At 38.5% G+C, this 27,947-nt stretch overlaps 1 protein-coding gene across 1 annotated transcript in view; it reads left to right on the forward strand.

Annotated features, from left to right (window-relative positions):
• PATJ (PATJ crumbs cell polarity complex component) overlaps nt 1-27,947 on the forward strand; it is a 149,740-nt gene that overhangs the window by 13,979 nt on the left and 107,814 nt on the right. The window contains exons 9-17 of the mRNA XM_050900983.1: nt 746-766; nt 1,119-1,207; nt 2,452-2,593; nt 2,825-2,974; nt 9,528-9,604; nt 12,076-12,132; nt 13,492-13,626; nt 17,025-17,210; nt 18,906-19,022. Coding sequence (XP_050756940.1) covers nt 746-766; nt 1,119-1,207; nt 2,452-2,593; nt 2,825-2,974; nt 9,528-9,604; nt 12,076-12,132; nt 13,492-13,626; nt 17,025-17,210; nt 18,906-19,022 — 974 coding nt within the window. The remainder of the gene's footprint in view (nt 1-745; nt 767-1,118; nt 1,208-2,451; nt 2,594-2,824; nt 2,975-9,527; nt 9,605-12,075; nt 12,133-13,491; nt 13,627-17,024; nt 17,211-18,905; nt 19,023-27,947) is intronic.

The raw sequence follows: 27,947 nt of genomic DNA on the forward strand, positions 1-27,947 counted from the left end.
ATATGGGCACGTGGAATCAGGGTTTTTTTTTTTTCCTAAATCCTCTTTAAATTAGAGCTGTTAACTTGTCTTTCAAATATTGGTTCCACAAATGATAATATCTTTAAAATTGACTCAACTGAATATCTGGTTTTACACAAAGGGGTAGTGCTTTTTATCCCCTCCCTTTCCTCGTGCGACTCAAGAAAGTATTCTGGGAATGTGGTGCAGCTGGAGTTGCTCTCCAGCCCTCTTCATTCCCAGGAGATCCTCTTGTGTTGCCAATCAGGAATCCCAGGCCAGTGCAGTGAGCACTGGGAACTGTGTTGGGGAGGGCATGTGTCAGGCAATGGGAAAAGGTGGTTTGAAGCACCGGTAGAGGGGTTTTGCTGAGCGTGGACAAACCATGTTGGGCAGGTGTCTGAGGAAGGTTAGTGTTCAGAAAAGGATGGATGAAGTGTCAAGATTCACTAGAATTAAAGATCAGCATCTCATATTTTGCAGGAGTTTGTGGAAAGGAAGTGTTACTGTTTCAACTGATGATTGGATTTTTTACCTTTTTTTTTTGTTTTCTTTTTATTTCCTTGTTCTAATTAGAAGTTAGAATTAATAAACATCAAACATGACAAAGCACAGCTTTTCTGATTTCCATGTTTCTCTCTCTCTCTCTCTCTTTTTTTTTTAAGAAAAATCCTTTTTCATTAAGATTTAAAGTACTAAATTCTTTAGCTGTAAGATGATTGAAGTCCTGATCAAAGTACTTAAGCACATACTTTTAGCTTAGGTAGTCCTATTGAAATCAAATGCAGCATGGATTTAAGTGATTGTGGTTTAAAGCCTGGGTAAGCACAAGGATGAATCCATGGAGGAGGTGGCCTTTTGTGAGCCATTTTGAAGAAAAGATTTTGAGGTCAGTGTACAGGTGGTTGTCGGTGCTGTTTTTTCCATCAGAGATCCTCAGTCGTTCTATGTCAAGCTGTGTGAGTGGTAACATGCAAATGTTGGTGGTTTACAGGATCATAACTTTGTGGACAGAAGAAGTGTGTGAAAAAGGCTGTAATTAAAAATCTTAATAAGAAAAGAAACAAATTAGGGTAATGTAGTGACTTGTTTCTCTTCCTTCCCTCCCCCTGCCACAGAACCTTCAGGGATTTTCGTGAAGAATATAATACCTGGTAGTGCTGCTGACCACAATGGCCAAATTCATGTTCATGACAAAATTGTTGCTGTAAGTAAAATAGTCCGCTTATATATTGTTGTAGAACTAATACTTCATTACACATCTCAGCATTAAAAAAACAACGTAGTAAAGACTTTCTAAAATTAATTAAACCTCCTCCGCTTTGCAGAGGAAATAATTTGGTGGTTCGTATTTGTTTAGGTAGATTTGTAACAGAAGTGAGCTTTGGCTTGCTGTGGTTAAAATATTATTTTATATTCAAAAAAATAGTAAATAGTAGTTAACTATGAAAGAGGCAAGCATTTGGATTAAAATGTTTCAGAGTGGAGAATCTTGGCTTTTGGCCTGAAGTAAAGATGAGCAACATTAGCTTCTATTTGAATTGAATGGGATTTGAGGATGGTTAAAATTTTGCAAGATGTGGCACAGTGTTTATGGTCCTTAATGACTGTGTAGGATAGTGTAGATACAATCAAAATGTTAATAGTCACAATTTAGGTTTAAAAACCAAAGCTTTATGTGTAGAAAAAATTAGAAACCATTGAATAACAGTGAATTGAATAATAGCCAATTTTGCATTCACAGTACAACCAGGAATGAATTACACAGTCTTTTTGTTTTAAGAAGTAATATTTATAGAGATATGATTTTAAATTACTTTTAAAATATGTGCTATGCCAGACCTTCCAAAGTCAGCTTCTCCTTTGTGAAAGCAAAAATTGATACAACCTCGTGCTTTTATCTGCAGCTTTGCAGGAGAAGCCCCTATTGATGCATGATCTAACAGTGAGGTGAACAGAGTATTTTGGGTGTAAATTAAAACATCTGAATAAATGTAAGAATTGGGCTGTTCAGAGTGGATTATACAAACAGTTATGTGTATAGGCTTGTGTGGGGCATGTTAGAAATCTATGAGAAAACTAACAGTGATAATGAACTGAACAGAGTTCTAGGTTGACTACTCTTGCTGGGAAGCTTCATCCACAATACTCCTCAAGCTGTTTTTTGTAAGCAAAAAAATTGTAGAGGGAAATCAGTGCATACTGATATCAGAATAGTGAATTCTGTTTTGTGGTTGCCCCTGTTGTGTTTCCTTTTAAAATGCATTTTGAAAATATTATCTAATTAGTGAAATGTAACTGATTTAATGAGATTGTTTTGCAAATACTACTGTCTTGGGTGAATAACTCTATAATTTCTGCACAAAATAATGTGGATGTTGCTTACAGTATATGGTACAGCCTAAGAATGTAATGTGATTACTATTATATGATACGATTTTCTTGTTTTAGGTTGACGGAGTTAATATAGAGGATTATACCAACCAAGAAGTGGTAGAGGCGTTGCGTAACACAGGACAGACTGTACGCCTTACCTTACTTAGAAGGAAACCTTCTTCTACTGTATCTTCAGAAAGACCTTCAGATAAAGGTAATCGGGGGTTTTTTTTTTCCTTTTTCAGCAACTGATTTTATTTTTCACTCAATTTACAGTTATCTAATTTAACAATTGGGACTAGATACCACATGATCCTAGATTTTGTAAGGGCACACTGTAGAAAATGAGATACTTAAGGAGAAATGGAAAGAAACAGAAATGAGGAATTCAGAAAAATTGAGTGCAAAACTCCTGTGTAGCCAAAAAAAAAAAAAAATTCTATTTTTTCATCTGTTTTTACAGTGCAGCCAACTGTTCCAACCTTTGTGACCTCTGGAGCTGTAGGGACTGAAACTAGTGTGGATGCTAAGAATGAGGAAAACCAAAAACAGAAGGATAATCTTCAAAATGACAAGAAGCAGAGTCTACATAAAACAGGTGGATAAGATATCTTGCAGTGTCTCTTCTGAGTCTTTGGAATTGTCTTTAATCCATTTTCAATAGTGATGGGCTGTCGTGGCTTACTCCATCTTTAGCTTTTGCTCTGAAATGCTTTTTATTCAGGTCCCTCTGAAGTAAAGCTCTACCTGATGGATCTATAAACTCTTCCACCCCACCCTATCCCCAGAACGTAGCACTGTTCACAGGTTTGCCGAGAGTGTGTTCTGTGTCACCATGGAGGTCACTGATGAAGATACTGGGTAGTATTAGCCCCTGTAGCTATTGACCTTCTCTCATAACTGGCTGTCAAGCCATTGGTTAATGCTGTCTTTGATCCTAGTGGTCTATCTAATTTTCAGCCTATTTAGCAGTCATCAAACCCATGCTTCCTCAGTTTCCAAATGAGAATGCTGATGTTAAATGGTGTCAAAAGCTTTGGTAAAGTTGAGGTGTATTACACCCTTCATCCACATAGCTATCTTGGCAGTCAGATTGGTCAGTTATTTGGCAAATCTATATTAACTGTTCCTGATTTGCCTTCTTACCATTTACGTCTTCGGAAATGGATTCCAAGAGGAAGTATCTCATGAGCTCTCCAGGGCTGAAGGTGAGACTGACTGGCCTATAATTCTCTGGATCTTCCTCCTTGCATAAAGTTTGCCCTTTTCCAGTCATTAGTGATCCCCTTTTGATTGCCATGTTTTGTTTTGGGGTTTTTTTTTGTAGATTATAGACAGTGGAGGTGCAGCCCTTTCAGTACTCTGGAATGAATCTCATAAGCTCTATAGAGCTGAATGCCTCCAGCTCACTGATTCCTCTTTCTAGCCCTGGTCCTACTCTGATGACCTGAGGAGTCCTGCCTGCAGTCTTCTCCTCACAGAGAAGATTTGTTCTTCCTCCTCTGCTGCCAGGGCCCTGAACCAGATTGCTAGGTAAACAGCATCAGGAGATGGAGCTCTTGGGAGTTCACACTTACTTCCTGATCCAGTGTTACCTCAGTCATATCTGTCTTGTTGCCCTCATAGGTCTTAGGCTCCTGCGTCTGCAGAGTCTTTTCGAAGTATTCTGTTGGTTGCCTGTACATCATCTCGATGCCCATTTGTTGCAGTTTCCTCTTTTGGCACTGCAGTAACTTCATCAGAAGTCACCTTCTGAGCTGCTCGACTTGGCCTCCTACAACCTGTGACCTGAGCCACAGCATCCTCCCTCAGGAGTTTTCACTGAGTAGGGCTTGCTGAAGGACCAGAGGTGGCTGCAGCAGCAGGGACAGGGGATGATGTCTTGTGACATGTCTCCATTTGTAAGTCATTTTCGACACAAACGAGACAGATGCCATTTCCACGAACATCTGTCTCACCTGTGTGCCACCTGCCATATAACTGCCTTGCTCCTGTTTGCTTGTTCTGCTGATAGCGCTCCTGGTCACTGACATTTCCTGGAGCGCCAGAGAAGTAGGAAGCCTAGCACAAGTTATGTCTACCTCCTGTGAGATTCCCCACTTGGCAATGAACCTCTCCTTGCTGCCTGCTGGTTCTCAGACCCAGCTCGTTTACCTTGTGATACTACTACTGTTGCATACTGCTTCCTCCCATGCTACTGTTGGAAACTGGAGTTCAGTCTCTAGACATGTAATTTCTGGCTTGATTGTCCTGAACTTACTAGCTGAACTGGAAATGGTTGACTGCACACCTATGCACGCAGATGAGAATCTCTGGTCTGGCAAAGGCATAAGAGACGTAAAGACCTGATAGCTGGAATCGGAAGCTGGACAGGAGTTCAAATTAGGCATGTGTTTTTAACAGCAAAGGCAATTGGACATAGGGGCAGATCACAAAGGCATGGATTGCTTTGGTTTTTAGCTGACTTCTGAATCAAAGTCGGAGATCTTTCCAGAAGGCATGCTTCAATTCCCCTACAGATTTCTGGGCTCTTCTACAGGAACTTCTGGGTGAATTTCTACAGCTTGTGTTAAAGTCAGCATAAATTATCCTTATGCCTTGTAGTTTCTAAGATATGTAGATGTAATAGAGGATTCTAAATTACGACTGTCAATGAATAACAATTTTGCTATGATTGTGGAAGATCTGTCAGTATTAAAGACAACCTGGAAACGAGAGCAATGTAGCAGTTCCTATGTTCCATTCTGTTTTACTTTTCTGTCCAAGCCTTGTAACCAGACATCCTTTGTTGTGACTTTTGCGTGTTCCCAGAAATAGGAAGCCAAAACAGAGGTGGTTGAGTAGCTGAGATGTGAGGTTATCAAAGCATTGTTTTAGCTGTATGAATGGAAAAGCATATATTGATTTGTAGTTACAACGGACAAATAACTTAAGGACTTAGCAGTAGGATGTATTTAGTGGCAGAAGAGTCAGGAGGACTTACACTTGCTGTGACAGAGGCTAGAAAAGAGCAACACATGCTGGCCTGTGTCACTTACCCAGTCCTTTTTTACTGTGGAACTTTCTATGCATAAAGTATTTTCTTTTTCTACTGAAGCGAACAACATCTCTGTAGTCAGTTCCTGACTACTCGTGATTGGGTTATCTTGTGTCACAGGCTGCAGATGTCTGCCCTGATGCAAAGAGAACTTTCTGAGGAATTTGTTACCTAATACCTATGCTGTGCAAGTATGGTATATCAATGCCGGGATCAGTTTATACTAGGGACTAAAATTGCTTTTACCTGGCTTGAAGTTAACAAACTCTGTTAGTCTCAAGATGTGTTATCTAGATATGCCTTAGTGATCCCTGTTCTGCTGATAATCAGCTTGGATCAAACTGTATTTTTGAGCCCTTTTCAGAGCAGACCCAAACTGCTTTGATGTGGATCCACTGCCTCTCCATAAACACTCCAAAGCCCTTAGTTTCAAAAGGAGTTTGTAACCAAGTTATATGTATATGAGTGGCTCCCCTTCAATTCTAGCATTGTGCAAATCTCTTAATCCCCTTCCTTGGAGCTCTGCGGAGTGTGGTGCAGATGCACCTGGGTCTGGCAAGGACTTCATTGCCTGGAATCCATAGCTGCTGGTTCGACCCATGCTGATTCCTTGCAGGGGCAGTGTGGTATATCTGCACTGCATTCCCCAATGCATCATGTAGCAAATGTACTATGAGATTTTTCTGTTCTCCTAGATATCCAAGCTCCCCTTACCCTGGAGAATACAGGATAATGTGTTTGTATGCACAGTGTGTCTTGGAATACCAAAATTTAAACACTGAAGATATTGTTTGTTTGCAGTTGGATACTGCCCTTGATACCATCTAGCAGTGCAGGTCCTCCTTGGGCCAGGAGGATAATGCAATGGGCATGGCTTTGAAACTGAGTAACGAATCAGGAGCATTTAATGCAATGGTAAGCAAGTATCATTGCTTGATTAGACTGAGGTTTTTCATAGTGAAAAACCACTTTAAGTTACAAGGTTCTGCAAAAGCTTTATGGAACTATAAAATGTGTATGTGTATCTCTGTTAAAAAGTTGAAATACTTAGTTGCAAATTTTACTCATACTGAAATACGTTGTATAAGATTTCACCTTGGAATAGAATTTAATGACCAAGTTTAAATTCCAAAGATAGGTGCTTATTTTGGACATGGTGATGGGCACTTCATTATAATGGTGCTAAAGTAAATACTGCTAATTTAAGGCTCTGACTAAACTCTGGAAATGCTTTCAGAAGTTTAATGTAAAAGGTATGTTTTATAAAATATGTATTACTTCCCTTTAAGCCCAGTTGTGTGAAATTCTTATTAAACTGTGTTTCCTGGAGAGGTATTAAACAGTAATTCTGGCCAGGCAAAACCGTGCTTAAGCAGTTCTGTTACAAAGGCAACATGGCTTAGGATGCAATGTGCATGAGGCCTGAAACTTTCTGCTAGCAGACTAGAGGCAATTAACTTAACAGCTGCATCTGCAAGACTGCAGACTGGGCAGAACTGCTTTCTTTTGCCTTGCAGCAGTACTCAAAACCCAAAGATATGATGATGCTAGTCAGGCGCTTAAAGACAGCTGGGGAAAAATATCTAACAGTAGGGCAGATAAAGGTAGTGCATTAATGAAGTGCACTAGAGCACAGTACACATCCTTGTATAGTAAGTTTGTGAAATCAGGAGGAAATTGCAAAAAGAAAAGATCCCAATTTTGAAGGTGCCGGCAATTTTGACCAGGAAAGATGATTTTTACAATACACTTGTGATTTATTCTTGATGCTTGCTAATTAGAAATGAAAAGCTGTATGGAAGTGCAGGTAGAAGGACAGACTAAATATGTTGAAAGTTGTTGCTAATGAAAGCTGTCCCTGAGAAACGTTTTCATTTCTGAGGCCTTGCACATTATAGAAGACGTGGTACGTATCTCAGGTCATGAGAAATCCAGCTGGATGAGAGACTAGAAAGAAACTTCCTATTAGCTGCCATGTGGAAAAAGCTGTTTGGGGAAAAAGGAGCGTTTTAAGTGAATTGGGTGATACCATTGGAATTGAATATATTTAATCCAAATCCCTCCAGCCAACATTTCCACAGTGCTGAGGAAGTTACAAGCAAAGACTTCAAAGTGTGTTTGAAAGAAAGAAAGAAAGGGGGAAACTTCAAATGGAGACGTGCATCAGCACCTGCTCTGAACAACTCATAGATTTTGGTAATATGTTTTGAAAGTGACAAAAAAATCTGTATTCAGCCAACTGAACACAGCTTACAGTTACTGAACTGAACTTGGAGCTTGACCCTAAGATTCATTACTCCTGGTGAACCTTAAAATCTATATTTGGCTGAACAGGGAATTGCAGGTGCTTAGGTCCTGTGTGTTCACGCTATAACTTTGTAATAGCAGAAAAAGAGACTAAAGAATTTCTGTTCCTATGTATTTTTGCAAATAGAAGGAGTAGAAAAATGCACTGGTGTTCTGTTTTTGCTACAGTTGGGAAGTAAAGATGGTGATCAGCCTGTGCTTGATAACAAGGCTCACAAAGACCATTTCTCCTTAGAAACTTCAATTAAATTTCAGTGGAGGAGAAAACCCTTAACTCACAGCTGAGAATTTCGGGATAATTTGTCTTCCATTTTTTTTAAGGAGATAATTTATTTCAGGGAGAATTGTGGGCTGTATTTACAAACCCAAGTTTTTATTCTTGGTGGGGTTTCTTTTTGGTGACAGAAAGTAGTATCTGAATTGCTGGAATCCTTGAATATCTGTATCTCCTTTAGCCTATAGGTTAAAGATGCTCTGGATATTTCCGAGTGAAATCTCAGTTGTTAGGCTCTGAGGAGTGTGGTTTCTCAGTGCAGATCAGACAGAATGTGCCTATCTGGCATGACAGAAAGTGAGTGGAAGAGATACCAGTGATGGGTTATGTTGTTGTATAAGTTAACTTAAATCTTTGTTTTTAATGAGCGGAAAACTTCAAAGTTATAAAATGATGTAATGAGGATTGTGTTGCAAAGCTCATGTTTTATCTTTGCAGTTTACAAAGGTGTTGAAAGCAGAGGCAGCTTGACATCCCATTTGTGTTGGCTTTTGCTAGTAGGTAGGCTCTGAGCTTCTCTTGGTGTCTTCAAAATTCCCCCCTTGAGGTATTTTACTTGCTAGTTTGAGTGCAAAATGTGAGGTTGTGATTTACATTCTAAATTTCAGTACAACACATCAGCAATACTAAGTGGTCTGTGCCTTGTCTAGACATCTGACAAACTATTACAGTCGTTCAAGGGGGAAAAAAAACCCAGTTTTCAGTAATTCAGTCCCCAGTTGCTGCTGCTGTAGCTGCTAGATGGAATTTGCTTTAGAGCTTGATTCTTACCAGTTAAACATTGCTTCGGCTTGGAACTTTATATGTGCGCTGAGCTTCTGGATGAGGTCAAATGCAGGGCAGCCAGTCATTTTATGCTGTCTAGCTCTGTCAAATTGTCTTACATGAATGTAATACTGCCTTGGTTGCATAAGTAAGAAAGCTGAAAAGATATAAATGTCAAGATAGCCAAGTTCCCACGGAAGACTGGTTTAGAACTGGAGCTTATATTAAAGCTCATGTTACTTACTGGCCTAATTAAACTAGACAAGCCTTTATACCTGCCAAATGTATAAATAAAGTCTGTGACTGCATTGTGCGAACGTAGCTTCTCGATAACAGCAATATCTTGTCAGGTGTTTTACTTCTTAAGAGGGTTCATTTTGGTTGGAGATGATGCTTCCCTGGAGTGGCAAGCATTTTTATAGCAACAAATTATGAAGTCGTGTGAAATTTGTTTTGCAGCCTGAAAGAATGATTTATTTACAGTGCTATATGGTACAGAACTCGCATCTCATCAGTGCAAGCATCACCTCTTCTGCTTCTCAGTTGAATAAATCACACGTTAGCAGTAGCTGACATTTTGCATTGTTTTCCTAAGAAAGACATTTTTGATTTGCACTGCTTGATAGACTCAGCTTAATACACTTTCCTTTTTGGGATTATTCCCTCTAATCTTTTATTTACACTGAATTTTTATTGAAGTATTTAGAAGTAAACGTACTTCTGAATGTACAATATGCTTGTAAATTTAATATTCTCTTTCATATTTAGGAAGAGTCCCACTCCCTCCAGCACATGAGCTGAAATCCAAGTGGGAAAACCTGCTGGGACCTGAATACGAAGTTATGGTATGTTATCTTTCAATAAACTACATTCATGTATGTTATTTCTTTAAATTACAGATCTGTGAGCTTAGCATTACGGGCTGTTTATAGAACAGTTTAGTATTTGGAACAGATTAGTAACATCAAATTTTGTTTCCCGTAACATCAAGGTTGAAATGTAAGAGTGTTATAATGAGTTGTTTGTTTTTTGTTTTTTTTTATTCTGTTTATATAGATACTGTTGTTATACAGACACTAGACAAGAACAGTGATTTAAGAAAATCAACTGTCCTTTTAAATCTGCATCATAGCAGCCACTTAAAATATGTGGCATTTTTATGATTTCATTTATGATCTATTTGTTTTATTGTGCACTGGGCAAAAAAGGCTCAGGATAGAGCTCCTGTGTTTCATGAAGAATCTTATAATTTTATTAGAAGAATGAAAGAACCGTTTTCAAACGTGCTGGGAAAATAGGAGGTAATTCATGGTAGTGTAACTTTGTGGTGCCAGTGTCTATTAGATATTTCTTCACTGCATATTAAATAATTGCCAAGCAAAAGATTGTTTTGATGAATCGTCATAAGGAGTTGGCTGAAATTGTAATTCACTACTGCTTTTCAGTGCTGTGTTAGCCAGTGAGTACAGATAAAAGACTCCAGCCAGTGTTCTTTCCGAAGACTTAAAAAATTCTCACCACCACCAAGAAAATGCCCTGTTTGTCTTTGCAATGCTTGTCCAGTTGATTTAGAGACACTTATTTTTACTACTTGGAGTAGCCATTGTTCCAGTCACTTGCTGGAAGATTTAAAGTAGCTTTAAGAATTGCCTTGAGAAACTCACTTCTCTTCTTTCCATTAGCACTCCTTTAAGATCTGAAGTTCTTGTAAGATTATGTACATGATGCAATAAATCTGTTTGGCTGCCCACTTCAGTTGCTTGGTATTCCCATCCTTACATTTCAAGAGTCTAATATTACTTCCCTTAGCACTATCACACTTCCCACAGAGAACGAAAACCTGCTTAGTTCGTGAAACCGTCCGTTTCTAATTCTTCTTTAGGTGCCGCCAGTAAAATGTCAGGAATGAAAATGTTAACGATTGGTCCTTTTAAATAATAGAAGGAAACCGTTGTGGCATCCCATTTTGAAAGTCATTTTTCGGTTCTTCCAGTTCTTGTCATCTGTACCTACCTCTAGTCTTGCTTGGCTGCGTTCAATAAAAACGTTTAGTTCGATTTCAGCCCGATAGTGCAGTCCCTGTTTCACGCTATCCTCACTCCTACACTCCGCTCCCAGAAAGTCACTCTGAAGGTGCCTACAGGTTTGAGTATTCTCTCAGAAGTATTCCTCTTCAGAGGAAATAGCTGTTTGAAGAGAGAGTTTGGTGTCACTCACGGCTTCTGTGTTGCTGATCCTTTGTGGTACCAATGGAAGGAGCTGAGATCCTGCTGAAACAAAAAGAGACCCTGGAAGTCTGTACAGCGATGTATGACTGTGTGGTATTTGTTGTCAGGTACCTAAGCGTGAGCAGTCAAGCTGAGGAGTTATCAGTCATAGATTCATTTAGTTACAACTGAATGGACATGAAATGGATTCTGTCTGTCGGGAAAAATACCCTAGGTACTGGAAAACAAGATGCTGAAAGCCCTATTTAAAATTAAGCCAAAAGAAAAAGCTAAGATGTAGTATTGTTTCGTAGATATTTTGTTAAACTAGAAATTTCCAAAGGAGCCTGAAGACACCTGATTTTTTGCAAGGCTGTATATTTTCCAAATCTCGCAAATGCAGCAATCCTAACTTGTTCAACTTCCGTGTCCCAGACTCCAACCCTGGGCCATAGATCACCACAGATGTCATCTTATTACATTTAAAATTGGAGTAAATAACCTTCTAAGGTTACGGATAAATAAATTATGTTAAGGAAGAACATTACAAGAAAACTGGTGGTGAAGATAGTTATTTTATTAATATAAAAAAAAAAAAAGATATACTGAAGAGATTTCTTGTCCCTGTTTTAAATAATCCACTTTGCCTTCAAATTTGGTAAACTCATGTATTTCAAGCCATGTTAGAAACATGCTGCAGAAGATGGTGGTTTAGTCTAGATGTTAGACGGCTGTACCATAGCCTGAAGTAATAACTTAAGCGATCGTACTTTTCAAATTCTGATTGGCAAGTCAGTTTGGGTATTTGTGTCAAACATAATGGCATTTTGTGCTTATACAGGATTACTGAACTTGACTAAAATTGGCACTCGGGCTTCGGCAATAGGATAATATTGGAGTCTGCTAATAGTGCATAATCACCACATTCCTAGTTGTCAATGTTCTGTGTCTGAAAGATTTTTCTAACATTTGTTTAAAATTAGTTTGCATCAATGTGACTTTGTTTAAGTATGGTTTATTTTGCTCATCAGTTTTTTGCCAAAATTCATCGTTCTGGTAAAGTCTTTATTGTCCTGCTATTGAAAAATGTTATGATGTACAATTTTCAGGTTGTGAATGTGGATATGCCTATTACAGATGATTCGGAGCTCCAGAAATACTCAAAGGTATGACTTACATGATGGTTTCCTTCATGGTATATGTTGGCAGAGTAATCCCAGGAGGGCGTGACACAATTCCAGATTTATGTGTTTCAGAAATTTAGTGGCTTTGTGGCTCTATCTTACTTTTCCAAAAAAAGGCTGCCAATATTCTGCTTATCTTCTGGACTGGTCCAATACCCTTTTGTAGCATGGGCAAATGAACCTTTTAACATACACACATCCTCAAACAAACAAACAAACAAACAAACCAAACCATGCATATAAGCCTCAAATTTTGGGGTACTTAATTGCATTGAAATTCAGTTGTTGAAAGCCACTACAGAATGGAGCAGAGGTTGAAACTCTGCTGAACAATGTCGTCGTCCTGCAGAGGAGTTTGCCATAGTGATCCTGGCTCAGGGAGAGGGAGGTCCATTTAATCGAAATGGTCGGAGCTGAAATTAATTTCAGTCTTCTGAGACTTTTGAGAGATTTTCAAGATATGTATGTTAATATTGTACAAAAGAGGTTTGTGGAGGTGATGCATTTATATACTTGTGGGGATGTCTCAGTGAAGAAAGGCCATAAACTCATAATCAGACATGGGTGTGAGGGAATGTTGAGGATCAATGGATTGCTCCTTTTACTTGAATATCCAGAATTAATTGGGAACCAGAAGGACAGTCAGTGTTTCAACTTAAGTAAGAAAAAGCCAGAAAATGGCCAAACTGAAGGAGCAGATACTGCTGATCATCTCTTCTCCCCAAGTTGTCATGATTTCTGCTGTCTTTTCCAGAGAGTGTATCAGTGTTATGCTAGTCTTCCTAACATTAACAGACCTAAGACACTAATGGTTGGAGGCTCCCTAGAGAAAAATTCCAAATTAAGGAGGCCCCCTGGGAAAAAGCTAACACAAAGTCAGTGATTTCACCTTGCAGAAACAAGGTTGCTAGTATTATTAGCTATTTGCAGAGGACACTTCATGGATATTTTTCCTACCTCAAAGTAGTGTAGCTCCTAAAGGAGTAAGACAGCTGATTTTGTATTTTTATTATGATTATGGAATTTCTTTCAGTTTTGTTGAAAACTCACCTTTTGGGTAGGATAGACTTTTCTCTGCATTTTTTTCCAATATGGTAGCCTTATTTAAGAATACTGTTCAAATTGCCTTTTCCCCGAAAGGGCAGATTGGTTGTTTTTATTTGTGCAGTTTGTGTAGAGAAATTATGGACACTTGTGCTGAAATGCAGATGATGTCAGTATGAAGACATAGTCATCTTACTGTGTGCTTAGTTTAATTTGGTGAGCTACTGAATCCTAAATGTGTTTATATTGTGGTAGATGAAGATATATACATTCTCAGCCATACTTATCTTTTGGCAGCTATTACCCATCCACACTTTGAGATTAGGAGTTGAGCTTGACACGTTTGATGGACATCATTATATATCATCCATTGCTTCAGATGGTCCAGCTGCAACACTTGGTCTTCTGCAACTGGAGGATGAACTTCTGGAGGTAAAAAACAAAACAAACCCCCCCCAAAAAATAGAACTGATGTATTTCCTGTTTGCTTAGCCTTCTTAAAAATGCTTGTATTAAATTCTAGTTTGGCTGCTGTCTGTGCAATAGTAGTATTCAAGGGTTGGTTGTGGAAGCCGTTAGAGTAGTGCTTTGGAAGTCACATTCATTTTCTTCACTGTTTCATTCCTCCTTTATGGACAAAATGTCAAATTCTTCTGACCTCTTAGTGACTTCATGCTTTTTTTTCCTGAAATGTTTTAACAGGAGTATCAAGAGTTATAAGGGCAGAGATAATATTTGTGTTGAATGTATTTCTATCTGTAGTCCTTTAGCTCAGTCTTTTGAGCAATTTGGCATTAGCTTTTGTGGTGGATAATCTTTCTTAATATTTGTCACTCCTAAAAAATTTACAACAGTCTCAGGAATAGTGGTTCCTGTTACGCATTATAACTTGCTTGTGGAGTGTTGAAAGACATTTGTGTGTGTAAGCTAGTACATCAGTTTGTTTAAATATGTATAAAGAGGTATTGGGGCAGCTTTGAAGCTATCGGAATCAGACCAGACCTATTTGCTCAGGAAAAATATTTATTTGATAGTGTTAAAATAATACCTATTTTGTGTGTGTGTGTGTATGTATGTATGTATATCTATCAGTATCTCAGCCTGCAAGTGAAAAGACATTAATTTCCTATTGAATACCTGCTCTTTGTGGAATATTTTCAATTTGAACCTTTTTTTAGTGGATGCAAAGAACATTTAATTGACATCAATGGGAACAGAATTAGGCCTTCTGAAAGATTAATTTGTTCAGTGTACAGGTCTCTTGCTTTTACTTGTTGTTCACCCTTTAACATCAAAAATTCATACTGATATCACTAAGACCTAAAACATTTTCTTCAGTTATTGCTTAATGGAGGAAATCTTGATTCCTAAAGGAAGGGATTAATGGAATGCTGGAAGTGTTGTTTAAAGTCCTTGGCGGCTAAACAAAAAATTGTATACCAAAAGGAATAATGCATTGCTGTAGAGTAACTTAGGAAACTTTAATTGTATATATTTAACAGTTTTACTTATTACTGTGTACTTACAATTAAGTACACAGATATGTTCAGACCTAGTGAGCATAAATTTTTTTCTACTCTGTAGCTGGAAAAAAACCCAACAAAATAAAAATGTGCTCCGGGGCTAAAGCTATATATGCCAGGTTTAGCCCAGAGTATGTTTTTGCAGCCAAGTTATAAATCCCCTTAAGTAGGGGTTTGCAATGGAAAAAGTGACAGCCCCATTCCCCAAACAAGCAGCTCTACCTGGGCCTGATACAGTTGGGATTAAAATGTGATCAGCAAGGAATTTTTTTTAATATATAGTGAGGTTGAATGTTGATTATTTTTAATGACGTGTTTGAATTATGATAGAAAGCATGGTATTTCCCCCGCCTCCCTAATTTTAGCTAATTTCATTGTGTTCTTTTTTAGGAGTAAATTGCTTCCTTGTGTCCTTCCAGTTTTGTTATAAAATTTCACTCGCTCCTATTTGATGGCACAACTGACTAGAGTGGTGTGGTGAATGAATGGGGTGTAGGGCACCTTGTGTGTTTAGAGGCTGATTTCTGGCAGCTGCAAAAGAAGAAATGGGAGTCCCCAGGTCTGCTCGGGAGTGCGTGGTAGCTCTTCTCCATCAATCACAGTATGCTGAGAAGTGCTGGTAACTTTCCACCACACTGCCACTCTCAATGCATTAAAAAATCCTTACGCGTAGATACTTCTGCTTAAATAATTAACTAATGGATTAGCCTGATAGCTCAGCAGTTGCTGTAATTCTTACAGAAAAAACCCATAGCAGTTCGTCTTACCGTGTTGGAGGCTAGTTACACTACTCTGAATTTTTCTCCTTGCCTGGTTTATAGTGCGAGAGGAATTCTGTTTTTCCCAGCAGTATAAGCGATGTTTACACTGTAAAAATCACAGAGGAAAAAGTGGGGAAAAGTAGAGGTGATCAGGAAGAAAATGGTGGCTAAAGTGACATAGCTGTGTAGTCTTGCACAGGATTGAGTCCCTCTAAAGAACAAGGAGATCTGGGAAGTATATGGCAAGGCTATGCCTCAAGTACACATGTACAGAGGTGTGTACATGTATGTTGTATATTTACGCGCTATATTTTCTAGGATCAAATGTGGGTTCATCTACATTAGCATTGCAGTTTGGGTATGAAGTATTGAAGAGAATCTTCAGTTATTCCACTTACTCTGCTTTGGTTCATGTTGTGGAGTGGACTTGGATGATGTGTACTGGATTCCTAAACCAGTGTTTGCACTCCAGCGACTTTGGACATTTGGTCATGAGAGCAGACTTGAGGTAGCCTGAAAGAAATCCCAGAAACACAAGAGGTGTTGGGATTGAGTCCATGGCACTGATTGGGTTAAAACCCTGCTCTTTTGGGGCTGCACTGCTCGTCAACATAGATGATGTTCACATCTGTAACACCTACTTGACATTCTGCTTTCCTCATATTTAAGGATACCGCTATGGTGCAAATAGATGTACCCTCATGATATTACAGGTTATAAAATACGTAAAAGAGGATGAATCACTGTAGTTTTATTTTCCTGAGGAAGTACAACTGCAGTATCCCATTTTTAAAGCAGCATTATTATCTATCTATCTATCTATTTATCTTCTTTTTTTTTTTTCTTAAGTCTGTGGTTTAAAACATCCATTAACAATGGCCTTATGGTCTTCTGTTGTCACTCAGGATCTAAAGCTTATGGGATGGTAAGCTTTGACCCTTGTCAGGGTGTTCTGATTAATTGCTTACTGTAATTGGTTTCTTTTTTACTATATAAACAGTCTTGCATGTTTTCTGTAGGATCTATTTTAGTTTCAACCATTTTGTTACATTTTAGACAACTGATAAAGTTGTGCTAGTTGTGACTTCAAATTTTTGATTAGAGCTCAAAATCTGTGTTTTCTTAAAATATTTTGGAAAATTAAATTTTTATCTTTTTAAATTCAAACACATAAGCCTAATACTAAAAAAAAAAAAATCCCCAACAAAGAAACAGATGAGAATGAAATAACAATGCTAGGAAAGATTTAGGCTAGGAAAAGTAGTGAGCAAAAAACAAGTTAGAGGAAGCTGAAGAGACCAGAGACATGATGTAGCAGTCAGTAGTCACAAGATCTTGCAGATGAAGTTTAAGTCTTACAGTAATGCATGTATACTTCAGAAGCATATGTTAATAAAACTATGCAAGCTTTGCCAGAATCCCTAGGTAAAATCAGACTTTCACATTCAGCTGGGGGAAGATGTGTACGCAAAAAAATTAATAAAAGAATCTGGTTGATGACCTTTTAATTATCTTAGTGTGGATGTGTGTTTCCCCTTCTGTGTAGGTAAATGGAGTTCAGCTATACGGAAAATCACGCCGCGAGGCAATCACTTTTCTAAAAGAAGTGCCACCCCCATTTACATTGGTTTGCTGTCGGCGACTTTTTGATGATGGCAGTGAGTCTCTTGTGGATGAACCCACCATGGGAGTTTCCCCTCCAGAACAAAAGGTAGACTTCTCATGTCATTCAGTTGTGTAAAAGGACAATGGCTTTTTGAAAAAGTGCATATATTTCTGAGAAAGTGATTTAGCTTTCTAAAGACAGTGTTTCTGTTTTCCTTTTGCTGTTTGATCCAGACCACTTTTCAGTCTTAAATAACATTTCCTAAAATGTATAGTTATATGAGGCGGTTTTGTATTAAATTGTCATATAAAGCTGCCTTTGCCATTCACTTTGGGCTCCTAAGGGACAGCTGGTGTTTCAGTGAAAGATAGTTCACGTTTGCAACACTGGTACTTTTACTACAGTTTATACAGGTTGGTCATGAGAAACTTCATTGTACTATAAATACAAGGTAGGTAAATCAGAGCTGGCATGCTGACTATGTACATCCCATTCATCATTCTTACACTTAATAGGTGAGTGAGAGCTCTGAATTATACTAAATCACATCCTTGCCACCATTAGCTGATTACTTCCATGTTCTGAGTAGGTTTTTATAGAACTGGAAAAAAATGAAACTTAATGTTTCTTTCCATTGCAGAAGCTTTAAAGTCTCAAACTAAAGCTTGACACTTGTAATGGTTGTTCCTATTTATAAAAAGTATTTACACCTTGACTTCTCATCTTTTCTGATATTTTCTGATCTAATTTCCTCTAAGGTGGAGAGTTAAACAAGAAATATGGATGTTTCATGGAAGAATAAGGTGTACAGTGTTACGCCTTTTTGTAAAAGGCCCTTTCTGTTGCAATTGCACTTGTTCCACTGTGGTTTTCGATGTTGCGTTTTACTGGACGTTTTCCATGTGCAAGTTGTCAGTTGCACATCTTTGCCATAAGGTGATATTGAGTGAACAGAGGTTGCCTTCTCCTTAGAGCAATCTCACAATATTTCGGGTTTCTTTTGTCAGAAGTATCAAGAAAGAGCATGTGGAAGAAAAATGTCTTCCTTTTGCCTCATGGCAGTGCTCTGTGTAATAGGCATATTTGTACAAAGAAATAAAATTAAATCAGTGTGAAGTTAATGGTACAAGATTTTAACGTTTTTCTTGGGACATCATACATTGATATTTTGTAAAGATTGTATTGATAAAATAGCAGTAATGTTAAAACACGCATTTTAAGTTAGACAACAAAAGATGCCTTTTTGGAAGAAGAATTTATGAAGCTGTCCTTACCTAACAAAATTGGCTAACTATACCTCTTTCTTTCATACGTTAGCACAAAAATTATGAAAGAAACTGCTTTTTCAAATGAGGTGCTACTTGTTTAGTTACAATATAAGAATTTTTTGTTTGCATATTTAATGCCACAAGTATCAGATGTGCCTGATTGTCTGGTCTTTCTATTAGCTGTCTGTGGTTAAATCTTTTATGCTAAGATATTTATTTTTCCTTTATGCATCTAATGGGACAGCTGAAGTTCATCAACAAGTAACAGGTTAGTAATATTATAACAACTAATTTGACTAATACATGGGTGTTTGTATGCCAGGTTGGGCTCCAGCGCTCAAAACATGTAGGCATAATCCCAGGGGAATATCCAAGGCAGCAAGCCGGAGAAAACTGGATGCATAATGTTCAATGAAGTTGCAATTCCATAAAAGGTCATATTTTAGGGCATGTATGAGCCATTAATAATCAAAATATTGAAGGAATAGTGTTTGTAAAGAACTGAAAGGATAGTATTTGAACTAGAGCTTTTATTTTTCAGGTGAAACCTGAGGAAGACATTAATCCTGAGGAGGAAGAAGGGGAATTAGCATTATGGTCTCCTGATGTGAAGGTTATTGAACTGGAGAAAGACAAAAATGGTTTAGGATTCAGCATTTTAGACTATCAGGTATACTTTTCTGTATGACTAAATACTAAAAATCTCTTTGATCCTTTGTCTTCTATGGTGCCTTAAAATGCTTTGTGATGTCAATTACTGGGTAATCGACTTGGCACTTGGGCCTAGAAACTGTGTAGGGAAAAGTAATTTATTTTGAGGCCAACTCTATAAATTATAGTGTAGAGCTTGTTCTAAACCAGTCTGATTATCGGACGTGATAAAGTGCAAAATCTTTAATCAAACTCCACCTCATAACTCTGAGTTTAATGGCTAAATGTTGGGGGGAGGTTGGTTTTTGTTTTATTTTGTTTTAACTTGGAATGACTTTTCAACTATGAGAGTGGCAAGCAAACTTTCTTAGGTATTACAACATCATTTCCTATGTACAAAATTTAATGAGTCCTTTGCTTTTTCTCCCCTCACTGCCCCAAATCACCTTCCATTTATAAATGGAGTATAGACCCGTGCTGGTCTGTGATCTGTGGTCCCACCCAAGTCATGGAAAGATTCACTCAGGCTTTGAATCGAGCCACGAAAAGTGGAGTTTGCAGACGTAGCTTTACCGGACAAGGACTGTCCTTCACAGTCAAAAGGGAATGTCAGGGCTGACAGGTGAATCGGTGTTGCAAACTCAAGTTTCTGTAAACACAAATTTGCTTTAATACATTTATTTAATTTATTAGTATAAGGATAGAGATTGAAGAACCGAATTAATAATTTTTCAGTTATGCTTCTCTGCTTAAACTATTAAACCAGTATGCCAGAGATATGGGTAGAATTTTGGGGGGGTGGGGGGAGGGCAGGCGGGAAGTTGGCTTTCAGAAGTCATTCATAGCTTAAAACTTGATTTCTTCAACAAGAACCATTTTGGGGTTGGTTATATACTTAATTGTTAAACTCCTTAGAAATCAACAGACAAGTCTTTAATTGGGGGAAAATTCTACTAAAATTAATGAATCCTTCTTTCAAAAATATTGGCTTCAATTAAATATATAGAAACTCTCAAAATCTGTAGTCAGAATGAAATGTTCTTCATGTTTCTAGTCAACGGGATATATTTTTAAACATCTAGCCATCATATTTATAAGGAAATAAAATAGCTGGATCACTCTTCATAATAATATACACATCACATCTGAATACTGCCTAAACATTGTAGTTTAATAAAACGTGTTCAACTGTTGTGCGTAAATGTCAAGTGATATAAAATTCACTTTTTGATACAATAAAGCATGAATTGGGAATGAAGTAGAATAAAAAATATTTGAAGTGTTATGCAAAACCATTAATTCTATATTTTACCAGTGTGATTTAAGATTACTGAAAATAGATCCCGTTAGTCATTTTCGCTGACACATGTTGTGTTGCAGTGCCAGCTTTACTGTAGAGTTGCTAGGAGTCTTTACAGAGCAGTAATACACAGATTTGCTTTTAAGTTCTCATATAATCAGAATTAATGAAGGCTTTAATAACAGGCTTTTTATTTACTTATTCGCAGATGCAAATACATGAGCAATGTTGTGGTACTTTCAGCTAAATTTAAATACATTCTAATCAATTCTAAATGAGTGGTAAACCACTTAATCTCAGATCTTTATAATTTCAGGATATTTATGTATAAAGTATGCTCTTTTGTTTGGGATTTGCTTCTTAGATCTTTTACACTTTTCATCATCTGCAGATTAATTTTTATATAGAGATATCTATGACTGCGTGTGTGTTTATGTAAATACATCCATCACATCCTTGAGTGCAGGGCAAAGAAAATAAATAATTGTCCATGCTAGATTGGAGGCGGGGAAAAAAAAAAGTATGTGGTTCCTGGGAGACTGTTCAGAATTCTTAAAGCAGATTTGCTGAGAAGTACAAAATTACAGTGAAGTGTTTAATTGTGGCTTAAAGGACCTGGAGACCTAACTCTGTTTTCTACATTTCTTTTTGCAATTTTACCCTTCTTTATAAAATGAAAGTGGTGGGGTTTTTTTAGGCACATACTCTTTGTTTTGCAAGAAAAGATTCAAACCTTATAATGGCAAATGACCCTACTTGCACTATACATCCACTGTTGATTTTGCTCTTTTTGAGTAATCACGTGATTTTTTTATATTTTTTTTTAGCTTTTTAATTTTTTTTTTTTTTTTTAATGAAGATGGGTATTCACATGGCCTAGCTTCATGGATCGGTGCATCAGTGAGACACCAGCCTTTCTAGGCTTCCATTAGTGTTGATGGAGGTAGGGTGGGGAGGAAAATACTTTTTAAGAGGTGATTCTGAGCGGAAGGCCTATTCGTGGTGTTCATAATTACACACATAAGGACTGACTCTCTCTATCTGTTACAGAAGCTTAAGGAAACTTTGGTGTTACGTACCCAACTTGGAGGTGATGTGACTGTATTCTGGGTTTTTAAGATCAAATTATTTCTGTAACTGTTGGTTGAAATGGCACTTCAGAGATATTGATAGGACTTCAGAAAGATCAGTAGGAATAGTGAAGTAACATTACAGGAAAAAAACCGGTGATGCACTATTATTCCATCTTACTTTCCCCCCACGTCAAGGTATGATATCATCTTTGAAATGCTACTGCAGTACCAGTGTATACCAGCCCATTTCAGTCGCTTGTTGTGAGAGACTGGTGACTGTTACCTGCAGTATTTAAGAACCCCTGAAATCCTGCTCATACAGACGTGTTCATTTATGACAGCGAGCGATGCCAGATGCACTGCAGAAGTGGAAGAATGCTAAGCAATTAGAGACCAGGCTGCTTATGGTGCTGTGGAAGTTTCTTCCTACTGCTTTTCATTCATGTTTGGTATTTGTTTTGAAGCGCAAGGCTTTTTACCTTTCCATCTTAATTTTGGTTATAGAATTAGATGTGGTGTTGAATACTCTCATGGTATATAATTTATAGTATTTGTCATTTTGTTTTGTCAAAACTAGCTACATACTTGGCGTAAAGGATATTGTGCCTCAGTTGTCTAAAATGCTGTGCTTCCCAAGTCACGCTCTGAAAAACAGTGTTAATAAAAACTCTTTGTGAGGTAGAATAGGAATCTGAGTACGTAGAAAACTGAATGCTGAGATCGAGAAATTATTACTCTAGTATATTAATTTTTAATAGGCTGTCTTTCTAATAATGTTTCATCTATCAAATAAATGATAAGCATATCCCAAGTGACTTGAAGGATATTCCCAGAAATGTACAAGCATAATTCCAATGCCTATATATTTTAATGAACTAATTACAAATTAATTATACCAATTATGCATAATCAATAGTATTTCTACTTTGTCCTGTGTTTTCTTTTGTCTGTCTTTAGGGATTTAAATGCTTAAAACAGAGCCACCTTCTTTTTTTAGTAAGGTCCTCTTGGAAGACCTGCACACGTGTTCCTAAAATTTTGGGATGTCATTAGAGAAACAGAGTAGACCTACCTTCTTTGCTGTAACAGGACTGTATTCATATAGGACACTGTTCAGCTTCCCATGATCACTATGTATTAAAAAAAAAAATCTTTTTTCCCCTTTGCTGAACATCCTAATTTGTAATTACGCGGTAGGAAATTTAAAATCTTTGAGACTGCTGCTCTGCTAGCCAGGTCAATACTTGGCGAGAGGGGAGGTGGATGAGGAGGCTGATCCTGTGTATTCTTGAAACGATCGCTTTCACTGGATTTTTTTTCTCCCAGTGTGATGGCTTATTTAAATAAGAAACATTGAGGAGGTCTTAAAATGAAATCTTCTGTGTATTTTACTGTTGTCACCACTGTATTGGGATCTTGTCAAAGCTCTTAGGCTAGGCATTGCTTTTTCTTAATAATGCTTAGATGAAAAGCCTGCAGAAGGAGAGGCAGCAGCAGCCATGCCAATAGGCTCTGTGGGCGGTGTGCTTTCTTCATCTGATAACGCATCGTGCGCAGCAGAGACCTGAGGAGCAACGTTGCATTGCTGGTGATTCTGTCTTGAACAGGGACTCTGCCCCCTTTTGGCCATTAAAAAGGTGTGCTGTTCGATCTTCTGGCCAACTTCTCCGTGGAGTAATATACTCTACCTCCCTTAATTTCCTTGTAATTTCACTTGGAGAAGTTGCTCTCTTTTTCACCTCTTAACTAACTTTTATGTAGTGTTGCTGGCACAGTTAGCGGCAAGTATGTTTTGATGGTGAATGAGGGACCCAGCGCACTGTTTGTAGAGTGCTTTGGGATCATCTGTGATGCAAGGGGCTATGGTAAGCGTATTTATTGTTCTTTGTCAATAGACATGAAAGTATCCAGCTTAACAGTAACTTTGTCTAGCCTGGAGCTAAACCTCCTAGCCAGCAAGTCAAGAGCTAAGCCATTGATATTGAGACCAATCCTTTTTCTTAGAAAGAAATTAAAATGGAAGAGGGCATGGTATGTCATCAGGTTAAAATAGAGGAGAAATGCTGTACAAAAATGACAGTGATTCCAGGGTGTTAGAGCAAGAGGAAGGAAAAATCACACAAGATGAAGACTTCTAGAGAAAAAGATCACAATAGTATAAAAGGTACTTTGAGTGGCCCTGAAACAGTGTTTACCAAAGACCCGATGCATGCAGGCCAACAGATTCTGTCAGTAATGCTTTACAGAAATATTGGAAAAACCACAGGTAGCTGAATAGCAGATTTCTTGAGGCAGTATTGACCAGAAGGTAACTTGAATGGTCTGATGAGCTTTTATCAAATTAAACAAAAAGCTGAATGGACTTTATGTGGAGCTTAATTTACTGTGCTTTGAAGTCAAAGTATTTTAAAGCAGCTGTTTTAAAGTGAGTGAAACTGGAGAGGGCGAGGGTTGGAATAGAGAGGGTTGACATTTTACATAGCCTTAGGAATGCCTGTGAGACGCTGTTTCTCTCCGTCTGTGCTGGAAAGGTAAGGCCCCAGTGCCCGGCTGCTTTTGCACAGTACCCAGCTGCCCTATAGACCTGTGGGGCTGTAGGAGCTCATGGGCTCACCTGCTCCAAGTGGTCCTTGCCAACGTGGGTGTAAATATCTACCCATCCATGGAAGCAGTAACAGGCATTTCAACACTGTTATGAGCTTCATGTTACCCAGACCTGAAACAGCCTGAAGTGTGCCTGTCTTCATCAGCCTGGGTCAGTGCTTAAGGGGTTCTTACTGTAGTCTAGCAATAGGGACTCCACAGCCGCCTTATTCCTGGGCTTATCTTTATTATCATTAGCAGTTTTTTCTTACTGTTGAAGTCTTTTTTGCTGCACATTCAGCAGGTTATGTTTTGTCCTTCTCCCAGGGAGCATGGGAAACAATTGTTTTCTTTTTTATAACAAAATCACTGCATAGTCATTCACGGCAGGAAGTGAAGCAATTTAAGTGTCTCCAAATATCTTTCCTCTTTTCTTTATGCCCCAAACAAACAGGCTCCAGATGTAGAGTTACAAAAAAGCAAACTGACTTCTTATTTGTAGAAGGTGGTATTCAACTAGATTATATTTTTTTTCTTTCTTGGACTGTTCAACAGTGAGATGCGGGCTGGAATGCTTTGACATGTTGCTGGCTAAACGTTTGCCCTCTTGTGATAATTTGAGCTTTGTCTGTCTTGTGATAAGTTTGTTACGAACAAAGAAACATATTCACGTCCTTGTTAAGCACATTTTCACCTGATCATGTGATGGAAACCTGTGGCTTACTGGCAAAAGCTGCACAGCTGTATTAAAAAGCAGTTTTACAATGGCTATCAGCTTGGTACTGGGAAAACTGATAAAGGCAGCTTTTCTCCCATCTCTACAACCCATCCACATTCATTAACATCAAAGTTCTGTAAGCCTCAGTACCAACTGTGTTGGTACTCATCTCACGGAGGATTTGCTTCTCTCCCCCTATGGGAAAGTTCTGCATCCTTTAAATCATATTAAGCTGCTTCATTTGTAAAATAATTCTTAATAGTGTGTCATGAATTGAATTCAGTATAGCTTTTTGAAAAATTCTCTTCGAGTTTGGTTTAAATACTACTTTTCAGGACCGAAGAGCTGGTGAATGCAATTGAGCGCATTCCCGGTAAAGTTTCTAGGGTGTTCATGATTAGCGGTTCCCAAAACCTCAGTGCAGCAGTACTAAAAGCATTGGGAGACTAGAAACCACTTTAATAAGAAATCAAAGAGACTGTGTATCTCAGCATGAGATACAGACAGATACACAAGAACAGCTTGCTGAGGTAGAGAAGCTGGAGAACTTGGCTGCAGAAGTTACGTTAGGGCTTGGGTATGCCCTGACGCTGGGCTTGGTGGGGGTCATCAGTCTCACTCTTAAGTGAGAAGTTAGGAAGGAATCTCATGTACAGAGTGGAGTGGCATATCCTGGGGGCGGCCCTCCTGTCTTTTGTGAGCTGCAGCAGCCAGTGCTCTGGACAATACCTGAGTTTGCAGAGAAACTGGAGCATTACTGAGAACATCTGTTTTTCTTTGGTTTGTCGCATATCCTTGAAATACATGCTAAGTAGTATTATTATTAACCTTTAGAAATGTTTTCCCTATTCCCCCAAATTCTACAATCTGGTTGTTCTTTTTCATTTCCTGCTAGGAAGAATAGCTTTTAATAAAAACAAAAAACCCCAAACCAAAGAAATTCATTATTATTCCACAGATGTCTTCTGCCTGCAAGAGAAGGCGAGAATTTAAAGGGACAAAACTGTAGCTAGATTTTCTGTTAAACACTTGGCAAATCTCAGCAAGGGTAAGATAATGTGGATGAGACTAGAGGAAACTGTGCAACTGAGTGCTGCTTATTTAAAACCTGCGCTAGTCTTTCAGTGAGCATGCAGAGACGGTGGAGCAATGGGCATGTAAAAGCTCAACCCAGACAGCTCCAAATCTGTTGTTCTGAACCGATGACATTTGAGGTGTATGTTGGTGCTGACAGATAAGCATGAAGAATTCTGAAAACTCGTGGAAGTTATGACGTATTCTGTTTTCTTAATACCTCACCCTTCTGGAAGATGCTGCTCCCCTAATCCAAATAGTACTGTTGCACTTGGAGTTTTTCTGTCTGTTCTCACTGTGTTTCACAGTAGCCTTAAAATTCTCTGCAACCTTTTTGCCTACCTTTCTGTCTTCTCCACCCTCCGTACTGTTGCAAGTCTTCTTTGGGCCAAGTCACTGTTTGCAGATCCTTGTTGCAAAAAATGGCCTGTCCTATCTCCTCACTTTTCTTTTGCAGTTTTTTCTGTAGCAAATCTTCCGTAATTCCTGTGTTTGCTGTTTATGATGCAAGCTCTCCATGCCGAGAGCTCTGGTTTGTTTGAAAACACATACTGCACTTCCACAGACTGTTAGCGCTGTTGAGGTCAGCACACCTAACTGGTGGAAGTGCTAGCTGGGCTGTCTTGGTGGATTTTTAGTTCAGCGATTATTTGAATTTGAAAGCTGATCAAACCCAGAATGTGCATTAAGACCACTGACTGTAGGTTATGTAGGTGATACCATTTATAATTTTTCCCGTGGCTCATCAGTATTTTTTTTTCTTTATTCCCACACATCTCTATCACTTCTTTATCTCATCACACAGTGGCTTTCCTCCATTTCCTTATGAGTTTGGGGGGGGTTCTTATCTCTGTGGTTTTTCCCTGTAGTCAGCATTCAGTGTGTTTTTTCTGGAGCTGGAAAGTCTGAAAGTATAAGATATTAAGAGAGTCTAATGAATGTAAACCCTGTGACTTTAGCTCTGTTGAGAGCAAATATGAAAGGTGGATGAAACCTTAGGTTGATAGAGAAGTTTGATAAATTAAAAGATAGTGACATGCACCTGAGTCCACTGCACAGTGACACTTTCAAAACTACCATAGTCAATGCCTATCTTTGATCTTTTTATTTGAGAATAGCAGTAGTGTGTAAGATCTTTTTTTCTTTTGATCATTCCCTGGAGGCACTTTTGTCCCAACTATCTGCTGCATTATCCCTCTTCCGCAGCAGATGAACATTGACTGCGTAGTGCTTGCCAGCTCTGCCAGACCTACGCGGGTTTGAGTAATTGCTGGCCACCATGTTCATTCTTGCTGTAGAAGACTGATATGATTTCAGATCGCAGATGATGAAAGCCTGGTGTGGGAAACCCATTGTGCCACCTACTCGTATTTTGCTGTTCTCTCTCCTCCTTTGGGTGTGGCTCTGTATGTTCTGTTTATGTTTTTTTCTTTCTCTGTGAATTCCTGTTTCTTTGCTGACATTTCCCACAACAGAAGTTTTGATTAATGCTGGCTGCACGCTAGAGCTTCTGAAATTCATGGCTTTTTTCCCTCACTGCAGATCAATAAATACTTATGTTTTATTTCCAGTGCTTTGCCTTACATCACAGAAAAGTTCAGCATTCCTCCTTGAATACCGTTCTGTATTTAAGTTTGCATTATTTCAGGACATCGGCCTGTAGTTTATTTCTTTGGTACAGCCAGAGGCTGTGCGTTGTGTAGTCGTCTTCCTAAGTAGTCCTGCTGACTGCAATCTAATACGAGTGGAAGAGGCAGAAACAAGTCTTAAACGCTTTGAATTTCAGTCTGATTGCCCATGCAGTGGATCTAACAAAAACTAGTTGAGCACTTTCTCAGGGATGTTTTTTCAGGCTTTAGAGTACCTTTGGCAGTTCCTACGGCCAACTCCTGTAAATATGTGGGAGTGAATGAGCAGAAGGTTTGGACCTTGAGCCTCAATCCTAAATTGAGGCCACCTTAAGGAGGGAATTGGACTTCACTCCACAGCTGGCTCTTCCTCTCTTCCCCTTCTGTCGGGAAGTGCCTTTGGAAAAGCTGCAGGTTGTTTATCGTTCTTGACTCTTGCATCCCGTGGGCATTGTTGGTGTGTATGTAGAGGGTTGCTCTGCAAAGGGAACGAGTGGCACTTCACAAAATGAGAGCTTGGATGAGTATTTTGAGTAATTTCACAACACTGAGCATACAGGTAAATTAC

Source organism: Gymnogyps californianus, chromosome 8 (genome assembly GCF_018139145.2).
Source record: "Gymnogyps californianus isolate 813 chromosome 8, ASM1813914v2, whole genome shotgun sequence".
Classification (NCBI taxonomy): domain Eukaryota; kingdom Metazoa; phylum Chordata; class Aves; order Accipitriformes; family Cathartidae; genus Gymnogyps; species Gymnogyps californianus.